We start from the raw sequence: 17385 nt of genomic DNA on the forward strand, positions 1-17385 counted from the left end.
TTTATGTTAAAGTGTAATCCATACTGAAGACTGTTGTCCTTGATATTCATCAGTAAATGCTTCAAGTCCTCTTCATTTTCAGCAAACAACTTTGTGTCATCTGCATCATGCAGGTTGCTAAAGAGTCTTCCTCCAATCCTGATTCCTCATTCTTCTTCATATAATCCATCTTCTCAAACTAGTTGCTTAGCATAAAGCCTGCATAAGTATGGTGAAAGGATACAACTGTGACACACACATTTTATGACTTTAAACCAGGCAGCATCTCCTTATTCTCTTTGAATGACTGCCTGTTGACCTATGTACAGGTCCTCATGCACACTTTTAGGTGTTCTGGAATTCCCATTCTTCGCAGTGTTATCCATAATGTGTTACAAACCACACAGTGGAATGCCTTTACATAGTCAAAAAAACACAGGTAAATATATTTCTGGTATTATCTGCTTTTAGCCAGGATCCATCTGACATTAGCAATGATAGCCCTTGTTTCAGGTTGCTGTCTGAATCTGGCTTGCATTTCTGGCAGTTCCCTGCCAATATAATGCTGTAGCCACTTTTGAATGAATATTGTTCGATGATTTCCACATTCAGCTGGATTACCTTTCGTGGGAATAGACATAAATATAGACACAGTCTTAAAATTCTTACCTTTAGAAAGAAAAACCTTTCTGTCATTCTGTATCCTTCTAGTAGTTTATGGAGTAAATGTCGTTCTACATCTTTCTGTTTGCTGTTTATTATTAAAACCCAACTTAAAAAATTCCTCAAAATCATTTTTCTCAACAAAAAGTAATTGGGGAAATTCAGCGGTTGCGGAATTAGCATCTTGTGTCTGCTATACATTTACAAAAGTCTTTCTGGAAGCTGGAACACCAGCATCTTCACCAATTCTTCTCAGCCACACTCGCCCTGAGGACATCTATAGAGAATGATATTTCAACTCTCTTAATTCAAGGTGAACCGTAAGTAGTAAAATGAGAAGCATGGTGTTGGGAAAGTGGGAAAATACTAACTGCTAAATATCACCAAATATTATCCTGATGAAATATACAAAAAACCTACTTAACCTCCACATGTATTCAACTTGTGTTGCCACTGTCTGTGTCCAATGTTCACCTGTCATGTTGACTAAATTTAACTGACAAATGTACAGGGGCAGGAGGATTAGGATGAGCTCTCAGTCAGCTCTCCTGGCATCTGGTCTAGATGCTCTGAGGCACTTGGAACTCCTCCATGCTCCCTGTTGGCTCTGCCATGTCAAGACTGGTGGAGCTGACCGGCCACGAACAGGCAGTGTCTGAGGTGTAGCAGAGGCACTCGTGGTCCAGAGTCCTCAGCTGTAAACCCATTCCCCTGAGGTCTCCAACATCTTCCTCTTAGCAGACTCAGAGAATCTGCTGGGACTGCTCCCCACACAGACCACACATTTAGGCAGCTGGGCCACCCCAATCAGAGAGGTTTGTGTGCAGGGCTGGACCACTGTGGGAGAAAGTTGTACACTTTGCTGGCAGTAATAAACTGCAACATCCTCAGCCTCCACCCTGCTGATTTACAGAGTGAAATCTGGTCCCGACCCACTGGGACCCGAGGGAACAGTCTTCATGCCCTATAGATTAGGAGCTGTGGAGGCTGGCCCGGCTTCTGCTGGTCCTAGTTCAAAAAGGTATAACCATCACTAAGTAGGAGACTCTGGCTTGACTTGTAGGTGATGGTGGCTGGCTCTCTAAGCATGACTGGCCAAAAGATTGGAGTGTGAGTCACCACAATATTCCCATGGGAAGTTAAAATTATGAGAGAGAAGTGAAAGGTTACTGCCAATATTAAGAAGGGTTTTCAAGATTTCTTTCAGGCTAATTAATTGTGTGTGCGTGTGTGAAATTTTAATTCATACCCCAAACCAGACAAATAGAAAAAAAAAAAATAGCCTGAGAATGCCAGGCATAAAAGAACCTCTTTCTTCGCTAAAATCTTTACCAGAGAACAGGTCCCTCTTGTGTTCTCTTCTGTTTCACAGATCTGAACACAATGTGCCCTTCTAGTGGCTGTGACATAGACATCTAACTTGAGAACAGAATACACACAGGAACCTGTCGTGCCCCCAGAGCTCACCCTCCCCACCTCCTTCTCCTTTCCCATCCCGGCTCTGTCCTCACCAGGATCCAGAGCATTAACAGCCCCAGGGGCTGAGCAGGAAACCTCATTTGGAGAAGATGAATGAATAAATCCTGATAAGTAAAGCCAGATTGGAGCTGAACTTTTATCTCAGACTTGGCCAGGGAAGGCCCTCCCTGGGGAAAAATATGCAAATCCCTTGGTGGGTGCAGCAGTGTGGAGAGAACCAAGGGGAGGATGGGCCTCTTCCGTGAGCAAATAACAAAGTGTCTTCTGTGTTTGGAGGGCTACCAGCAGAGATAAAATTGGTACTGCCTACAGTAGTGGTCACTTTGGATTGTAAAAGGCTGTATTCATGTCAAGAACACAAAGCACATGGCCCTGATAGTGTAAGAAAATATCAGAGACCCTGAAAATGGACAGATGGGTGTCTAGGGCCATCCTGCATGGTTCTCTCTCAGCCAATCTAAAAAAGGAATCATTCCCCACACCCACCATGCTGACCCACAGAGTGTCTGCAAATAATGAGTTGGACTTGAGATCATTCGATTTTGTCTGGTATCCAATAGATAAGTGGAAACTTTGGTGAAGAGTAAGACAGTACACAATAGTGGGGAAGGCAGCAGAAATTGTACAAGATAAGGTCATGGTAGCTCTATAGATGCATCCAAACTCCCTAAGAGACCGAATTGCTGGGCTGAGGGCTGAGGGGACTGTGATCTCAGGGAATATCTAGCTCAATTGCCATCACATAGTTTGTAAAGAATATGTTCTGCATTCTACTTTGGTGAGTAGTGTCTGCGGTCTTAAAAGACTGTGAGATGCCGTCAAATATACTCCACTTCTCTCATCCCTTTGGGAGTAAGGAATAGTGAAGAAAACTAAAGACACAAGGGAAAGATTAGTCCAAAGGACTAATGGACCACATCTACCACAGCTTCCACTAGACTGAGTCCAGTACAATGCGACAGTGTCTTGCTACCACCACTGACAGCTGTGACGGAGATCACAATAGAGGTCCCCAGAAAGAGCTGGTGAAAAATGTAGGAAAAATGTCTAACTCAAAAAGAAAGACCAGACTTGCTGACCTGACAGAGACTGGAGAAATCCAGAGAGTATGGCCCCTGACATGCTTTCAGCTCAGTAATGAGTTCACTCCTGAAGTTTACTCTTTAGCCAATGATTGAACAGATCCACAGAACAAAACAAGGCTAAAGGAGCGCACCAGCCCTGGGACAGGAATTGAAAGGCAGGAGAGAATAGGAAAGATGGTAATAGGGAAAAAAGGGTTGAGAAGGGAGAGGGTTGACATGTCGTGGGGTGGTCAACTAATGTCATAGAACACTGTGTGTACTAAATGTTTGATGAAAAAGGACAATTAAAAAAAAAAGATTTCTAGTAAAAAATACTGTTTGGTATCTGGTGATACCAGGTTAATTGTTTAAGAATGTTTGAATCTAGTGCTACAAACTCTCTTTCCCTAGGACTTAGTGAATGAAACTCCTAAAGAGCCTCAAGTCAAAAGAGCTTGATAGGGAAGAAAAAAACTGTCTCTTATTTTTTTTTTTTTTTTTTATACATAGACAGCTAATAGCCCAGTTTAAGGCAAGGGGAAAAGAGGAAAGAATTTTTATGCCTCAGGTAGTGAAAATGATAATTCTCCCACCTTGATCATATTCAAAGGAATGTGGAAACTTCTGTAAACTGTTCACAGAGTAGATTATCTCCACTGTAGTTTGGTGTACATTGAATTAGAAGCTAGGGTGGCAGTTTGGTGTATATTGAATTGGCGTACATTGAAATGGAAGCTAGGGTGTGATTTGTAGGACTTGGGAAACAGCTGTGGAGTTGGAACTCTTTGAGTCTGTTACCCTAGTGTCAGTGTTTATGGGGCAGAGAGTGTGATATTCTCACACATTTTGCAGACTTTGTTTTGTAGACTTTGTTACCCAAATAGCCCAAACCCACACAGATTTACACAAGAAGTCCATTTCCTACCTGGACCAAAATCGAGGTTGTTTCTGACAGCAGGTGAGTGTTTCCTTTGGTAGGAATTGACATCAAGCCCCTAGCAGAGGGAGCTTTCCACCTGCAGGTGGGCTTGAATGGATTCCTTAGCTCTGAGGCATTACAAATAACAATTAGCTGCTATTTACAAACAGCAAATTGTCACCCACTAGGGGATACATTCATAGAAAAATATTCTGACTGCAGAGACCTCAGGACAGCTCTGTGAATGTGTTTATCTTCTGAGTTTGAATCTTCTCTCTAACCTCTGTGAGAAACAGGGATGTTACCATGCCAGACTCTTCTGGAGGCTCAAGACCCTATTCTCCATCTTCGTAATCTCTGTCTGTTTCCAAATGTCTGAATTACTTTTCTTTCTTTTTTCTTTGAATAAACCGAAACATCCCGTAGAGACACACAGCTGAGTCTAAGATAGGTGGGGGAAACATTTCCTGGCTCCTGCAGTTGATCCCCAGCTAAAAAAGAAACATTTCCCGGCTCCTGCAGTTGATCCCCAGCTAAAAAAAAAAAAAAAAAAAAAAAATTTTTTTTAAAAGGGGACATTAATTCCATTGACTATCTTGGCATTCTCTGCCTTATTAGTTACCTCATCTGAGATACCCTCTCAGGACTCACCCCTGAGGAAAGCGGCCTCTGTCTTCAAATCATGGCCTCCTTAGAAGTCACAACTTGCCTGCAAGTTTGATGGTGAGATCTGTCTGCTTGTCTGACCTTGTAAGAAGGCCTGGTTCACCACAGAGATGGAGAGTAGAGGACCCAAAGAAAACTTTGGGTACCAAAAGGGAATTCTAGTCTTTTTAAGTTGTTGTTGAAACTTCCTTTGCCATGAGGATTCATATGGATATAACAAGATGACAAAGAAAATGTTATTTTTGTATTAGTTTTATTTGGATATTACGGTTTACCTACAGAAAAATGGAGAATATAGCCTGAGAGTTCTCCAATTCCATGATTCTTCTTTCATATTAAGCAGTTTCAAGAATTTAAAAATCTGTTTATATGAGTTTTAAAAAGGACAGTTTAAGACCCTCTGGGAAAATCAAACACTAAATCACTTAAAATGATTTCTGAAGTCAGTTGATTCTACCTTAAGCATTTTGTCTCATCACCTATTAGCAAACATTGAAAACTGAAAGCAAGAGTCAAGGGTTCAATGAACTACTTAGTAGCCATTCTTTGTCTTATAATAATAGTGCAGTCTATGCCTTACCAAGTGGAAACAGTGACTTTCAGCTTTAAGAAGGAAGCATTCTCTCAGCAGTAAACCTCAGCCCTATCTTGGACTTTTTGTCAGGAATGAAGGATAGCCCAAAGTTACTGCTCTTCGAAAGATAAACTAGTCATCTTTCAGTATGCCATGGGTTGAATTATGTCCCCCCAAAAATGTGTGTATCAACTTGATTAGGCCATGATTCCCAGTACTGTGTGGTTGTCCTCCTTTTTGTGATTGTAATTTTATGATGAGAGGATTAGGATGGGTTTGTAACACCACCCTTACACTGGTCACCCCCCTAGTCCAAGGTAAAGGGATTTTACCTGAGATGTGGCCTGAACCACATTTTATCTCTCAAGAGATAAAAGGAAAGGGAAGCAAGTAGAGAGGTGGGGACCTCAGACCACCAAGGAAGCAGAATCAGGAGCAAGAGCGCTTCCTTTGGACCTTGGGTGCCTCAGCCTAAGAAGCTCCTACACCAGAGGAAGATTGATGACAGAGACTCTTCTTCTAGAGCCAATAGAGAGAAAAAGCCTTCTCATGGAGCAGACACCCTGAGTTTGGACTTGAAACCTACTAGACTGTGAGAGAATAAATTTCTCTTTGTTAAAGTCATCTACCTGTGGTATTTCTGTTTTGCAACAAAGATGAGTCAGAATACTTCTAGAAATTTGTATGTTGACCCCTCTAGAACAGCCATTAAAAGGCCGGGGGAGAATGGAGGGTCAGTAATAAATAGAATATAATCAAATTGATTTGAATGAAATCGAATTGAATTAAATAGGATAGAATGAAATAATACAATAAGATAAAAATGACACCAAATCAAACCAATTTGAGCTCCCTAGAATAGTCAGGGGATAAACCAAAAATTTAGAGGCTAGAAGAACTAGATAGAAACTTATTTGGGCAGATCTCACTCCACTTTCATATTCTTTTCCTCGGAAATTAGGAACCTCCTTATTTGGTTCTCTCATAGGCGAATATCTTGGCAGCGTGGGGTGACATTTGAAACTGATTATGAGAATTAATCTTCATCGTCCATCCCAGAATGCACCAGCAGTATTTATTTAAGGCAAAGTGAAGATTCAAGTAGTCTCTGGGCGGCACAAACAGGTTGCAATCACCCACTAATCTAAAGATTGGTGACTCAAACCTCCTCAGGGGTGCCACCAATGAAAGTCCAAGAACTCAGTTTCCATAAAGATTATAGCAAAAGAAACCCTGTGGAGCTCACTTCTGCTGCGACACACATGGGGTAACCGTTATTTGGAAGGACCATGAAGATAATGGGTTGGGTTTTTTTTTTTTAATTATTTTTGGTTTTGAAAGGGCAAAACTTGTTGATTATATGAAAAAAAGTATAGCAAATGTTTGCTTGTCAGTAATATTTCTGAGTTGCAAGAGGGCAATATCTTTTGATTCTAGCTTGATACTAAAGTTACAAGATTCAGTAAAACTGATGTACCTTGGATTCAAACTATACAATTAATTTTGGTAGTAACAGCAGCTCTTCTGCCTTCAGAATTTGTACAGAAAAAGATAGTGGAAAACCTTGTAGGAAAGTTGCCCAAGATTAACATTTGCACGCAAACAGAGAGCGGGGAGAGGAAAAGGGAGATAGAGAGAGAGGAAGAATTTGACTCAATGGCAGTGAGTTTGGTTTTTTTGTTTTGTTTTGTCTTGTCTTATAACAGTAACACTTTAATGATTCAGGCAAATACAGAAAACATTTTGGACTGCAACCTGAAACAGAAGAAACATGTCAAGAATTTGTCCTGAGTGCCCCCTAGTGTGCTGTTGACTAAGGGCCAAAAACCCAAAACTGAACTTGTGATGGAGTGGAATAGGACTCATAGTGACCCTATAGGACAGAGTAGAATCACCCCATAAGGTTTCCAAGGAGAGTCTGGTGGATTCAAACTGCCAAACTTTTGGTTAGCAGATGAACTCTTAACCACTATGCCACCAGGGTTTCCTAAACAAAAAAGAAGTACAGAATCTACACTCAAATTTTTGCCCTACTAAAAAGGAGCCCTGGTTTTGCAGTGGTTAAAGTGCTTGGAGGGTAACCAAAAGGTCTGTGGTTTGAACCCACCATCCACTTTGCAGGAGAAAGATGGGACATTCCTCTTCTGTTAAAGATTTACACCCTTGGAAACTCTATGGAGCACTTTAACTCTGTCCTATAGTGCCACTATGAGCTAGAATCAACCCAAGGGCAGTGGGTTAACTAGAGCACCTGCTTCCATAAAGAAACCCTATGGGGCAGTTCTACTCTGTCCAAAGAGGTTTCTATGACTCAGAATTGACTCAACAGCAGCAGGTTATTAAACTAGAGCTCAGGAGGCCCTGGGTGGTGCAAGCAGTTCAAACACCTGGCTGCTGAGCAAAAGGCTGGAAGTTTGAGTCTCCAAGAGGCTTATCAGGAGAAAGGCAAGTTGGCCTGCTTCAGACCAGTCAGCCACTGAAAACCCTACGGAGCCCAGTTCTACTCTTACACACACGGGGTCACCAGGAGTCTCAGCTGACAACATGGTAACTGGCTAAGTAGAGCACAAATCCAGGGATCAAGTCGAGATGAGCTCGGGGGTCTGAAAACAACCTGGAGGCTCTTCCTGGGTTTCCAAGCAACATGTTGGCTGAGGTCTGGTGGCTGAAGTCCCCTAGTTGAAGGTGATATAAAGCTTTTGTTTCTGAGAACTGTCCTCTATAGCTGGCACAAGATGGTGTGAAATATTGTCCCTACTAAAAGATAAATGTTGTGTGCCCCATAGACAAGGTGTAAGGGGGAAAATACATTCTACCTCAGCATCTTTATTGTGTACCCTTTTTCTTAAAGGAAGGAAGCACCTGGTAGGCCGCTTTGAGTTCTGGACCTTTATTCCACTACCAGGTACACTGGTGTGGCCCACACACCTGGTACGTAGAGGTGACCAGCGTTGAGAGGACCTCTGAATAGTAAAGGCTCTGTTGTAGGTCCACCATGCAGTGCGGCCAGTTAGGATGTAGGAGACTGAACAAGGCTATCAACCATGCTGACATAACTGACACTTAGAGGACACTCTCCAAACAACAGCAGGAAACACTTTTCTTTTAAAACACTTGCTAAGATAGACCATGTTATGCCCTATAACATCTCTCAATAAACTTCAATGAGTTCAAATCATGTGAATTATGGCCCTTCAGCTGCTACAGACTCTCTTCCAGGGAGACATCCAGGGGTTCTGGAGACTGTGTCACTGCCATCTGCTGGCAGGAACCTGCAATGACAGGCACATGGGATGATGCAGAGATGCTGGGCAATCAGGGATCCAAGAAACAACCAAACCAAAATAATCTCTATCTGCGATAGGTACACAGGCCCGTGTTGCTCGTAGCATTTTTTCATGTCTCATTTCAAAATCCTAGCTCTGAATGGAAGGATTACTCTGAAGAGAAAACTCCATCTCTAGGTTTGCAAATATCCTCTCCCCTGGAACAGAGCAGAGCAGGGGCCTGAGGTTCTGGGTGGTGTCACCATCCTGCAGCTTCTCTCTCGTGTGATGTTGTTCAGGTTACACTCTCCAGAAAAGGGTCCATTTATGAGGCTCAGGTCAGCAGGGCTGAGTCCAGGGTGGGGTGGCGGTGAGGGGACATTTACGGCAAGAGCCAGGCACTTCGATGGTGAAAGTCTCAGAGCACAGGGTTGTGGGAGAAAATCTTGTAGGCTCTGTTTTCTGACTTACTCTTTGAATATGGCAGTGATGGGCACCTACGATCTTGGATTATCTTCCCCTGATGAAGATTTAACTAGTGATGTGGAGCTAATGTTTGTACTAGACTACTACTGAAAGGTTAGCAGCTCAAATTCACCCGTGGGGCCTTGGAAGAAAGGCCTAGAGATGCACTTCTGTAAGATGAAAAGCCACTTCATTCTGACTCATGGTGACCCCACATGTGTCAATGGTATGGTTTTCAATGATTAAGCACGGAAGTAGATGGCCAGGTTTTTGTTTATTTTATTCTATTTGGTTTTGAGGCTAGGACTAGGAGCTGAGTGTATTAACTGTTAAATATAATTTTTCACTAGTTAATAATTTTTTGATTGTTTCATGCATGATGGTAAATCTTGCCCTTGTTATTCCATCTAGCCTACAAGTGGAAGTCGGTCTTCCACTGAGTTTTAAAATTTTGGTGACTGTAATTCTAATTTGTAGAAATTCAAGTTGGTCTTGTTCAGTTCTGAAATGTGCCCATTTTAGTTTTTCGTGCCGTGCATACAATGTTGTTTGTCATTGTTTCTTTCAATAAACTCGTAGAATGCCCAAATGTGAAGTATGAACAGAACTCCTTTTGTTGTCTGTTATTTCTGTTGCATCACATTTGTATTCATTTCATGTTGTTGTTCTGCATCATCACATTGGGTCCAACTGATAGTGACCCACTGTGTACAACAAACCGAAACACCCCCTGGTCCTGAGCCGTCCTCACAGCCTTTGCTATGTTTGAGCCCAATGTTGCAGCCACTGTGTCAACCCATTTCTTTGAGGCTCTTTCCCTTTTTCTCTGACCCTCTACCTTATGACGCATGATCTCCTGCAAGGACTGCTCCCTCCTGATAATATATCCAAAGTAAGAGAAATGAAGTTTAACCTTCAAGCCTGAAAAATTCCAGGCACACTGAGGCCATCCATACCTGGAATGAAACTCTTTGAAGAGTTGGCGTTCAGTCACAACTTTACAAGGAAATCCTGCTTGTTTTTTCCTCTCCATTTCCACAAATGATCCTAGAGCCCTCTTATCAGGTCCTACCCACTATGGGCACGATAGGTTCCGCTTTCTCATTGGTTCACATTTCCTTTGTGATCTGAGACCTCCCGGACCCTAGCTCAGTATGGGCTTCCTGAGGACTTTCAATACGAGTAAATTCGGGGCCGGTCTTCCATTTCTCTGGCCCTTCCATAGCCCCTGAATCCAATCTCAAGTGCTTGCAGCGTCTTTTAGGTATCCTTCAGGGTACAAGTATCTTCAGAGCTCAGACATTTTCTAGCTATAAATTTTTATCAAACACTGAGGCAAAAATTTCCCATATTCTTCCCTTTCCTTCTATTTTTTTTCCAGCGTTTTTTACTGTTTCACAAAACCGTTGATTTGAGGAAACTAGTCCAACATTTATGGAACCTGAACCCATTTCAAATGGTTTTTTTAGTTAAAATTGAAGCTATTCATTAGATTTCAGGTGTTTCAAGCAGCTGGATGGGCTGCTAACCTGAAGATTGCCGTTTGAACACACCCAGGGCTACCCTGGAAGAAAAGCCTGTCAGTCTAGTTTTATAAAGAATGCAGGCAAGAAAACCCTGTGGGGCAGCTCTACTGTGTAACACATCTGGTTTTCATGAGTTGGAATGTGCTGGACTACAAGTTTTTTTTGTTTGTTTTTTTGAGAGGTATTAGAGCTTCTACTATCTTGCTTTGTTTTTTCTCTTCATAAAATTATACTTTATGTGCTATATTTGGCTCTTGAAGTACATTGGCTAGTTTCACAACCTATCTCCCATGTAATTTGCTTTCCATTCACTGACTGCTTTGCATAGGCCCCTCCAACACCAGGCTGGCTGCTCAGATACTATAAACAGGGCCTTTGCTATGGGAGCTGATCTGCATCAGGCAGGCAGGGACAGCAAGATGGTGCCACACACTCTGGTCCTCGTGTCCCTGTTGCTCTGGGCCTCTGGTGAGAAATGAAAAGTGTTTCAACCTCTCCAGAGTAGTATCTTTCCACAGTTGATAAAGGATTTTAACGCATAATGTTAAATGACAGTTATTTGTAAAATGGAACCAATTATTTGTTGATATTTAATATCACTAGATGTTGTGGTATAAATGGTATATTTTGTTGTATGCGTGAAAAAGTGTGTGTCTGAATGTATACATGGTAATTGTCTACTCTGATTGCAGGTGCCAGTGGGGACATTGTGCTGACCCAGTCTCCAGCCTCTCTGGCTAAGTCTCAAGGAGAAACGGTCACCATCAACTGCAAGGCCAGCCAGAGGGTGAGCGGCAACTACTTATCCTGGTACCAGCAGAAGCCAGGACGGGCTCCTAAGCTGCTCATCTACAGGGCATCCAGCCGGGCATCTGGGGTCCCTGACCGGTTCAGTGGCAGTGGGTCAGGGACAGACTTCACCTTCACCATCAGCAACTTCCAGGCTGAAGACGCCGCAGTTTATTACTGTTTCGCAGGTTATTCTTATGAAGCTCCCACAGTGTTTTAGCCTCGAACAAAAACCTCCTCCCGAGGTTAAAGCCAGTGAGTCTTCAGTGCACCAGCTGCTTCCTTTCTGCTCAGCCCTGAAAGTGCACGCCTCCTCTCTCTGCCTCAAAGACCACATTTCCCGACTAATTCCTTGGAGTATGTGCAGGTTTCAGGAGAAACTTAAGGGATGTGGCTTCTTCTGGATCCCCTTTTGTGGGAAATTATAGAAAAAAGAATGCTCTAAAAATCTCTTGTAGGCTTTGTCAGGAGTTTTCATATCACAGGAACTTGCTTGTTTCACAAAGATAGATCACATGACTGATTTGGGGAAATATCCAGTGTGTTTTACCCCTTGAAAGATCAGTTAGTTCTCTCTTCCCTGTGCTTCCTTGCCTCTGAAATGTTCTCATTTTAATTCTTAGATTTCCTGGACTTTTTTCTTTCTTATCAGTCACCCCTCACAACTCTGGGCCTAACCCAGTATTAAACTTGGGCCCTTCACACTTACAATCTCCCTTACAGGACGAAATATTCCTCTCTTACTTTTTCCTTCCATGGATCCTGTTTTCCAACAAAGCTTTCCTGGTCAATGTCAATGAAGGTGTTTTCTTGCTCTAAGCTCCCATTTGACTGCCCTTTTCTCCTCTCCATTTCCGTCAGTGACACTCATTCTTTCAAAGGTAAGACTCTAACTCATTAACCCTTTTACTCTAGAAACATGTGACAGCTTTCCCATGTTCTTTTTTCATTAGTTCTCAATTCCTCTTTACATTAACACCTTGGGTGCCCAAGTTTAATTTAGTGACTGAAGGAAATCATGGTCCTTTCCTGTTGTTAGCTGCCACCTTGTGACTCCATGACTCAAGACAATTCAATGAACAATATTATTGTTGTGATCCACAAGGTTTTCACTGGCTGATTTCTCAGATGTAGATGACCAGGCTTTCTTTCTAGTCTGTATTAATCTGCAAGTGCTACAGAAACCTGTCTAGCATCACAACAAGATGTGTAGAGGAAGTGTGGTAAATGAGGCCTGTAGGTCCCTGCTCCGGTTTATGCTGACAACCCAAATAGTGTTCCCACTCAGTGTAGATGAGAACCTGACTGGCCCTGTAGCTAGGGAGACTTTCTCTCCTCGGAGACAGCAGAGATTCTGGCACCTACTCAGCAGGATCTACCCCCTGGAACCTAAAATCTCAGACACACGAGGATAATCCAGAGATGCTGTGTAATCAGGGAGAGAAGGAAGGTCAAACCAATGGTGTATAACTGGGACAAGGGGACAGGCCTGGTTGGCTTGTAGCATTTATTTCATATCTCATTTCAAAATGTAGGCCTATCTGAATAGGAGGATCACTCTGGAGAGAAAACTCCATGTCTGGGAGATGAGGCTCCTGGGGCAGATAGAGGAAGTGTGTATGTCCAGGACTGGAGAGGAAGGAAGCAGCTGGTGCAGTGAAGACTCACAGGCCTCCAGCCCTGGGAGGAGGCTCGTGTTCCAGGCTGAAGCACTGTGAGAGGGTAGCCATAATGTTGCTAACAGCAATAACCTGCCTCATCCTCAGCCTGGAGGCTGCTGATGGTGAGAGTGAAGTCTGCCCCACACCCACTGCCACGACACCGGTCCGGGATCTCAGATGCCTAGTGGGATGCAAAGGAGATAAGCAGCTTAGGAGACTGTGCTGCTTCCTGCCGGTACCAGGCTAAAATGCTGCTAACACTCTGGCTGGGCTTGTACTGATGGGGACCTTTCCTCCTGGAGACACAGTCAAGGAGACAGGAGTCTGTGTTACCATGATGTCCGAACTGACACCTGCAATCAGAAAGGACAATAACTATACATACATGCACACACTTTTTCCTAGGCACATTAAAATACACCATTTTAAATGTGCATTTCGGTGGAATACATGTCACACATCATTAACCCATTATTTACCGCTACGTCCTGAAATCATTTTTCAGCTCTACAAAGAAACTTCTTTAAAGGGATTGAAGAACTTTTCAACTCTCACCAGAGACCCAGAGCAACAGGAATAGAAGGACAGGAGCCTGTAACACCATCTTGCTGCCTTCACCTGCCTGTTAAAGATCAGCTCACATTGCAAAGTCTCCATTTGTAAAATATGAGCAGCCAGACTTGGCCTGGAGGGTTTATGCAAAGCCATCATTGAATATGGAAGCAAAGTACATGGGCAATTGGTTGTGAAACTAAGCAATGTAAATCAAGATCCAATAACTAGAAAAGACAAAGTAGTCAACTTAAAAGCTCTAATATCACCTTAGAAGCTCTAAAACTACAAATATGAGCTTCTCCTCAGAAGTGTTTCTACTTGAAATAAGGAAAAAAAAATGAAATGGGTTCAATGATGGGCTAGTTTCCTGAGATCTACAATCGTGGTGAAATAATACAAAATGCTAGAAATATAAAAGAAAGAACAGATGACAATGGAGAACTTTTGGATCACTTTTTGATAAAAATTTATGACCAGAAAATGTCTGAATTCTAAAGCCACGTTGTATCCTGAAGGACAGTTTAAGGTCACTACATACACTAAAGATTTAATTCTAGCGTATGTAAGATCCAAGGAAATGGAAGACAGGCCCAGAAATTACCTGTGTGGGGAGTCCTGAGGGACCTTATGTTGTGCTAGAGCCAAGGGAGGAGGACGATAATCCCAAAGTCAGTGTGAAGCAAAGAAAGTGAACCTTTCCTTCCCACAGCTCCTAGAAAATGATCAAAGGGCTTTAGGGCCATTGTGGAAATGGACAGGAAAAAAATAAGCAAGATTTCCTTGGGAAATTGTGTCTGAAAGTCAACTTTCCAAGGAGTTTCACTCCACGTGTGTATGGCCTAGGTGATTTTGGAACTCTCCAACCTTGAAATTTGTTCAGAAAGCCCAATAGATAGGTCCGACGGGTGGAAGCTGCTCTGGAAGAGGGCACACCCAGCATAAATCCTCAGGACACCTCACAAATAATTTTTCAAAGACTGATAACCCCAAGAACTCAGAGATCCTTAACAGCCAAGAAAATGAGATAAGTAGGATATGAATATGAAGGTGATACAACTGAAAGAACAGAGAACAAAAGGCATTCTCTTCACACTTTAGATTTGGGAGCTATGTGAGTTTATTTAGACAAATAAATGATAAACTTTATATAGCATGCAAGGCACAAAAACTAAAAGCAGGGCACTACAGATCTGAAAAAAAAAATTTCCAGAAATTAGATACAGAATTCATGTCCGTCAGTTTGTCATACTGTGGGGGCTTGCGTATTGCTGTGATGCTGGTAGCTATGCTGCTGATATACAAATACGAGGAGGGTCACCACAGTGGACAGATTTCAGCTGAGCTTCCAGACTAAGACAAACTAGGAAGAAGGACCTGGTGGTCTGCTTCTGAAAGAATCAGCCAGTGAAAGCCTTATTAATAGCAGGAGAACAATGTCTGTTACAGTGCCAGAAGATGAGGCCCTCAGGCTGGAAGGCACTCAAAAGACGACTGGGGAAGAGCTGCCTCCTTAGAGTTGACCTTAATGACATGCATGGAGTCAAGCTTTCGGGACATTGGTGTGGCGATGTGGCATGAATCAAAATGAGAAGAAACAGCTGAACATCCTTTAATAATTGAAATGTGGAATGTATGAAGTATGAGTCTTAGAAAATGAGAAATTGTCAAAAATGAAATAGAATGTATAAAGATCAATATCCTAGGCATTAGTAAGCTGAAATGGACTGGTATTGTCATTTTGAGTCGGAAAATCGTATGGCCTACTATGCCGGGAATGACAACCTGAAGGGAATGGCGTTGCACTTTTCATCAAGAGGAATATTTCAAAATCTATCCTGAAGTACAAGGCTGACAGTGACAGAATAACATCTACAGGCCTACAAGTAAGACCAGTTAATACAAGTAATATTCAAATTTACCCACCAACCACTAAGGCCAAAGACGAAGAAATAGAAGATTTTTACCAAGTTCTGGGGTCTGAAATTGATTGAATATGCAATCAGGATGGTGATTGGAATGAGAAAGTTGGAAATAAAGAAGGATCAGTATATGGAAAATACGGCCTTGGTGATAGAAAGCACTGCAGAGATTGCAAAATTTGGGGACTATGAAAAGAGACAGCCTCGGTTTGGTGACTACATAGAAGCCTTTCAATGAGCGAAACAGGACCTAGCTGGAGGGGATATGAAATCAGCAGAGTTTTTAAAAATGATGTTTCATGCTGACAAAAATGAAGCTAATGTGAGCGGAACATGGATAAGTCAGAAAAGAGAGGTGAGAAATGCCAAGATGCCCTTGGAGGGACAGGTGTATAGGAGCAGAGGGCCTGGCCTCAGGTAGGAGGGCTGTCTGCTCATCTACAGTAATAGGAAGGAAGGAAGGCAGGCAGCACATGGGGGTGTAGACGCCTGTGGATCAGAAGATGCATGAGAGGAGCTAGTGGAAGCTCGTCCAAGACAGAGGAAATGAGGTCATTTGCTGAAAGGCAGGATGAGAAGTAGGTGTTAAAACTTGAAGAGAAAAGACAAAGGGTGGAGACTGAATGAACCAGGTCAATGAAGTAGGATTGTGAGGCAGGATTAAGGGCTGTCCTGAGGTAGTATGCATAAATTTACCATGAGAGAATCAGAATAATTGCGTGTTTTTCTCCAGCTACATTACAAATGTGGATGCAGGTGTGTGGAGGGTAGAGGTTTTTCCAGGGTTCAGGTTTTGCAAGACGAATGTGATGAAATCAGGGAGGGGCCGTGGTGTCCTATGTTTGGGGGAGGCCGTTTTTATAAAGGAGAAGCTTGGAATTTACAGTGGGTATGAATTGAATATGAAGTCAGTGGCAGCTAAAAACAAAAAAACAGGGAAATGGGAATATGAGGGGTGCAGAGAAAACCAAAATAGATTTCTTAAAAACTTCTTTTAAGAAAAAGGTAAAATTCTGTCTTATACAAAAAAAAAAAAAAAAGCAGACACTCCGTTTTTTGATGTTTCTTATGATTGAAGGACCTTATTCTCTGTTCCTCACTTTTATACTAGGATTTTTTTTTAATGTATTTGAAATGATATAACTTGCATTGCTTTTATACAAAAGACAAGCAGGGATCTAGTATTTTTCATTTCTGAGATGTTTTCTCTGACATAAACTTGAGTGGGGAAATAGGGACAGGAATGCTCAGGGGATAGTGGCTCTAGCCTTTGGCCTAGAGAGGAGGTGCTGTTCCGGGGCAGCAATAAAGGCTTTTGGGAGTCAGGGTTGACGCAGGTTACAGAGGGTCAGATGGGACTGCAAATGGCCGCCTAGTGACGCCCAGGGTGAGGGCTGAGAGCAGATTTGAAGGACGTGAGCAGGAAGGGCAGGAGGCCTGCTCTCTTTTGGAGCCAGAGAAGGCCCAGGTGCCGATTTTCTGACTACTTCATGCCAACTTTTTTGTGTGATCAAATCAAATAAACCACAGCAATCTCTGTGACAGTGTCTAGTAAGTGGGACCCTTCCCCCTCTTCTGCCTGGTAAGAGGTTTATGTCTGAGGTAACATTATTTTGAGAGGATATCTTGATTTTGGAACACAGTAATTTGTTGCACTATCTTTGATCCGATGGTGCTGATAGCAAGAGTGAAGTTGGCCTCAGATCCACTGCCAGTGAAGCGGTTGGGCACACTATCAACGTTGGTGGAAGTGTGGTAAATGAGGACCCTAGGAGTCTTCCCAGTTAAGTGGTGTCTCAGGTCATTGTAGAAAAGACTCTGACTGGCCCTTCAGCTGATGGAGACTCTCTCCCTGGGAGA

General features: G+C 42.6%; 1 gene segment (V, D, J or C); it reads left to right on the forward strand.

Moving 5' to 3' along the window:
* Positions 1-11610, forward strand: part of LOC126060264 (immunoglobulin kappa variable 3-20-like) — a 51924-nt gene extending 40314 nt beyond the window's left edge. Inside the window, 1 exon segment of the V gene segment in view lies at positions 11294-11610. Within this exon segment, the coding sequence occupies positions 11294-11610 (317 nt within the window).
* The last annotated feature ends 5775 nt before the right edge of the window (positions 11611-17385 follow it).

Source organism: Elephas maximus, chromosome 17 (genome assembly GCF_024166365.1).
Source record: "Elephas maximus indicus isolate mEleMax1 chromosome 17, mEleMax1 primary haplotype, whole genome shotgun sequence".
Lineage (NCBI taxonomy): Eukaryota > Metazoa > Chordata > Mammalia > Proboscidea > Elephantidae > Elephas > Elephas maximus.